Source organism: Bos javanicus, chromosome 26, assembly GCF_032452875.1.
Source record: "Bos javanicus breed banteng chromosome 26, ARS-OSU_banteng_1.0, whole genome shotgun sequence".
NCBI lineage: Eukaryota > Metazoa > Chordata > Mammalia > Artiodactyla > Bovidae > Bos > Bos javanicus.
Window position 1 is genome coordinate 11,022,003 of NC_083893.1, and position 4,629 is coordinate 11,026,631.

The following is a 4,629-nucleotide window of genomic DNA, read 5'->3' on the forward strand; positions in this document are numbered from 1 at the left end:
AAGGAGTATGCAGTTTGCATGTATGGCTTCATAAAGAAAAGTGAACATACAAAAATCTCAAATTGCAGAGACAACCTGTGTGATGGTCATTTGTATTAGACAGCTTTATGAAAGGTTGTTGGGGTGGGGGGTGCTCATTCATAATCCCTTCCCTATCTGCATGCAAGCTCAGTTGTGTCTGACTCTTTGTGATCCCATGGACTGCAGCCCGCCAGTCTCCTCTGTCCATGAAATTTTCCAGGCAAGAATACTGGAGTGGCTTCCCATTTCCTACTCGAAGCCATCTTCCTTACCCAGGGATAGAACCTGCAAGTCCTGCCTTGGCAAGAGGATTTTTTTTTTTACCACTGCACCACCTGGAGCCCCTTTAAAGCAGACATTTAACAATTTTGCAAAGCAAAGGACTTCACTAATTCTATTCATCCCCCAAGACAGCCCTTCTCCCCAAATAATGAAATGGTGACCCACTGTTAATCTCGCTGTAAAATTTTACAGAGAGCAAAAACTTTTTAAATTTACTCTCTGTAAAATTTTAGAGAGTAAGTCTCACTAGTTCCCTGTTATGCAGAAATCAGCTGAAACACACCCACAACAATGGTGTTTTCCCCTCTGTGAAATCTCTAGACCAAGACCAACACACAGATCCCTTCTCCTACGGCCATCTTTCCTTCAAGTTCCATCACCAGATCCCTGTCTTTCCACAGCTGGGCTGATGCAGACTCGTGAGCCTCTACCATCCCACTGCTCTCTTCCATTCCAGTTTTTATCATCCAAACTACTAGTGAAAAGGACAGAAGCCAGCACTTGTTGAAGTTAGGTGCTTTACTCTTTTTCAAGCACAAATAACATTTATTTCAATATAAATATACAAGTCTACAAAAATATTTTTTTAAAGTACAATAATCTGAGTCACTGCCCAGCAGGACCATGCTTCACTTTTACAGAGATCAGATGCTCCACAAAAATATATTCTTTTAGCCTAATTCTAGGACACCTTCAAACAGTAAAATTCCTCATTCTACAAACAAATCTTTTTAGAGATTATTTACATATGCTAGTGATTTTGGATACTTTATACCCAGAAATCAAGACTATTGAAGTGAGTTAGAATTCCACGTCAAGAATACAACTGTTGATACACAAACATTACAATAAATTACCATATTAGATTGTGAAAAACACATCAGATTCTCTCTGTAAGTTTCTAGCAGATAATAAGTTACCCACGGGAACAAGAAACAACAAAATAAAACCACCTCAAGTCCACCTCAAGTGTGTCTCTCCTGATTCAAGTGTGAAATGTCCCAGGTCTGAGGTGCACCCACACCTCACCGCAGCACGCACTATGCCGGGAGGGGTGTGTGCACATTACTTGGCGTGAGCAGACCTCAGAGTTCCCAGTATTTTGTCCCAGTGTGTGAAGTAAGGCGCAAAGTTGCAGTTAAACTGGGAGTGATGCAGGTCGTGATGCGCCACGCCCCCAAACCACCCGAAAGGTACCAGTCTGTGCGTGGACCAGGGGAAGTCGTAGCCGGAGTGGTCCTCCACCGACAGCCAGATGTTGACAACGTGGAAGGTCAGGGAGGTGAGAGGGTGACACTGGAGCAGCAAGACGTTCACCATGTCAAAGACACCCAAGGAAAAGAGCTCCCCGACGCTCATGTACTGCGTGGACAGCGCGAACGGGGACGAATTCTGATGGTGCTTCTTGTGGAAGGTCCGGTACAGCCAGGGCACCTTGTGATGCAGCAGATGCCACACGAAGAACTCGGTGTCAAAGAGCAGCAGGCAGAGCGCCACGTGGCTCACCAGCTGGAACAGTTCGGGGGCTTCGGCGGGCAGGAGAGCCGGGCTGACAGCCCAGTGCAGCAGCGTCATGGGGAACACGAACACCACGTGCTGGTAGAGCGTCTGCCCCAGGCAGGGCAGCAGCTGCCGCGCAGAGGGCGAGAAGTCCGGGTGGATCTTGTAGCGCCGCAGCGTGGGCACCCAGGGGCACAGCACGTCCAGCACCACGAAGGGCAGGCAGAAGCCCACGTAGGTGGTGATGGAGAAGACGACAGGAAAGAAGGGCGACTGAATGAGAGCGTCCCAGGTCCTCAGGCGGTCCCAGAGGGGCTGCAGGAACAGCTGGCCAGAGCTGCAGAGGACGTGGAGCTCGGAGCGGTTGTGGCTGTTCATGGTGTGGCTGTGGCGGCGCGGCTGCTCCGGTCCTAAGGCTTTTCTTAGGGCTTTCGACCCGCCCCCCGTGATGTCAGCCGCCGTTTGTCCTCCCTTTCCCGTCTTCGCGGAGCTTGCAAAGATAAATAATCCAACAGAATTGCGCTTAGTTGCTAAAAATACTCAAGTACAGCTGCGTTCAATGGCATTCAGATATGCAATTACGCAATGACACGTAGTAATTTCTATGCCTACAGGATTACGTTCTGATGTTTTAAGGGACGTACAATTTATATACGATACAATGCACAGAGCTTCAGTGCAGAGTTTCTACGAGTTTTGACAACTCAGTTTATGGATTATCACCATCCCCAAACAAGAGAGAATATTTCCATCATCACCAGAAACAGCTCCTTTGCAATCAAGTCAGAAGTACTTGTGTTTTTAATACATACATTAAATTGCGTCTGTGTGTTTTAATAAAGACAAATGTGGCTGCATTTAAAAAAAATCTTTAAAAAGCGACATACCTTTCCTACTTCGGAACTTTTCTTTCTGCCGGCGCGCTCTATTGATCTAACTAGCAGCGATCCGCAAACTAACCTTTCTTACATGGAACCGCGCAGGTAGCTGGCCGCGAACCGTGGCGATGCGCGCAGAAAATCAGCCGGGAAGGGTAGCGGGTCGGGAACTCCTCCAGTTCCCGTATCTTTCCCGGGCGGGCTCGCGGAAAGCTCCAGACCCTACCGCACGCAGACTCCCTCGGAGGAGCCCCCCAAAACCCGGCCGGAGGGTCTTCCCTTCGCGGTGCGCCCGAGTCGCCCAAAGCAGCGACGGGAACCGGGAGGTACTGCGGCGAGAGAGGGGACAGCGACTTTTAGCCTTCGCGTTACCGAAAAAAAAAAAAAAAGTCAAGGGCTGGATTTAATATCCAGAGCCTGCCCACCCAAATTTGGCTAAAAGCCGCTGCATCTCATTTGGGATGAGAGCAGTACAATCAGTAAACCACCCACTTTGAGGGGAAAAGGGAAGATTTTTGCGTTCCCTGAAGCCTACGGGGAGGCTGTTGATTGAACAGATGATGTCGCGCCCTCCTAGCGCTTCCCTTTGCTGGCTCCGCGACGCCAACTTGCCCCACGTCCTTGACCCCGCCATCCCCCAAACCATCCCTGGTGCTGCGAGCCCAGCGGCGAGGCCACCCCCACCTCTGCGTTTCTCCGCCATCAGCAGTGGTCAACTGGCCGGGATTGAGCCTGAGAAAGTCGGTATTAGGAGAGCTCAGATGGGTCGTGGCTGGGCCGGGAGGGGGGTGGGGTGTGTGTGACCCCAGGCCTTGCAAGAAGAGCAACCTCCGCGTTTGACCCGGGGGCCTGACGAAAGAGACGTCTAGAGGGTAGAAGTTTGAGATGGAAACTGAAGCCAAGGGTCATTCCTAATCCTAGCTTTGTCCATTCTTGTGTCTATGAGGTTGGGACCAGCGCCTCGCTCCAGGAAGTTCTGCTTCATCTTAACCCCCCTTTCCAAAGGGAAATAACAATCATACCCATCTCATGAGGCTACTGCAAGCATTAAATGAGAAAATAGTAATAATGATATTGTTAAAGTTACCCTGTAATGTCTGCTAGACATTAAATGAGAAAATAGTAATACTGTTGTTAAAGTTACCATGTACTGTCTGCTAGACAGTAAATGAGAAAATAGTAATAATAATATTGTTAAAGTTATTGTGTAATGTCTGCTAGACATTAAATGAGAAAATAGTAATACTATTGTTAAAGTTACTGTGTACTGTATGCTAGACATTAGCTAAGTGTTTTACTTGAAGTGATTAAATGCAGTCCTTGGAAGAGCTGGGTTTGCCAGCTGCCAAGATTATTTTTGCCATAATCTTAACAGAAGTGAAAATATAGTGCCTGGAGCCCAGTTACAGAATGAAACACCTATTATTTTAAATGCATACTCTACGTTTTACCTAAGGAGCAAGTGAGGAAGCTTGCAATTAAAATCAAAGTCATATAACAAGAAATAAAAGATATAAAGCCATATGTTATACTACAAGGAAATAATAAGTACAACAAAAATACAGACCAATATATAGGCCTAGAAATGAATGATATATAATAGTTCAAATCGTAATATATAATAATATATCAATATGTAAGTCTCAGACTTACAAATGAATTCTGCTCAGAGGCAAAATTTCACTCACATTTGCCATCAACAAAAATTAAATCAACCTTCAACTTTCAGTTCAGCACATGCTGTTCTTTTGTGGATTCAGCTTTATGCTAGAATGCTTTGGATTCTCTCACAGCTTTTTTTAAGTGGGTGGCTGAATTTGGACTTCATTATTAGATTGCTATCAGGACTGCCTGCTTTGAGCCCCCAGCCTCAACCAACCTGTTCTTTTCCTTACTCGGTTCTTCTGTCCCTCTATCCCTAAACCTATTAGAATATGCTTTGTAAAAC

The 4,629-nt window shown here is 46.5% G+C and overlaps 1 protein-coding gene across 2 annotated transcripts; it reads right to left on the minus strand.

The window, feature by feature from the left end:
• Positions 1 to 804: 804 nt before the first annotated feature.
• CH25H (cholesterol 25-hydroxylase) lies at positions 805 to 3,046 on the minus strand. Of its 2 annotated transcripts, none has more exons than XM_061402744.1 (2): positions 2,764 to 3,046; positions 805 to 2,293 (listed from the first exon to the last, which is right to left on the minus strand). In XM_061402744.1, exon 2 carries the CDS (start codon positions 2,179 to 2,181, stop codon positions 1,369 to 1,371), a length of 813 nt encoding a protein of 270 aa, XP_061258728.1. In that variant the 5' UTR covers positions 2,182 to 2,293; positions 2,764 to 3,046; the 3' UTR covers positions 805 to 1,368. The 2 variants fall into 2 exon arrangements, with proteins under 2 accessions (XP_061258728.1, XP_061258727.1); XM_061402743.1 differs by having other exon boundaries at positions 2,691 to 3,046.
• Positions 3,047 to 4,629: the final 1,583 nt, after the last annotated feature.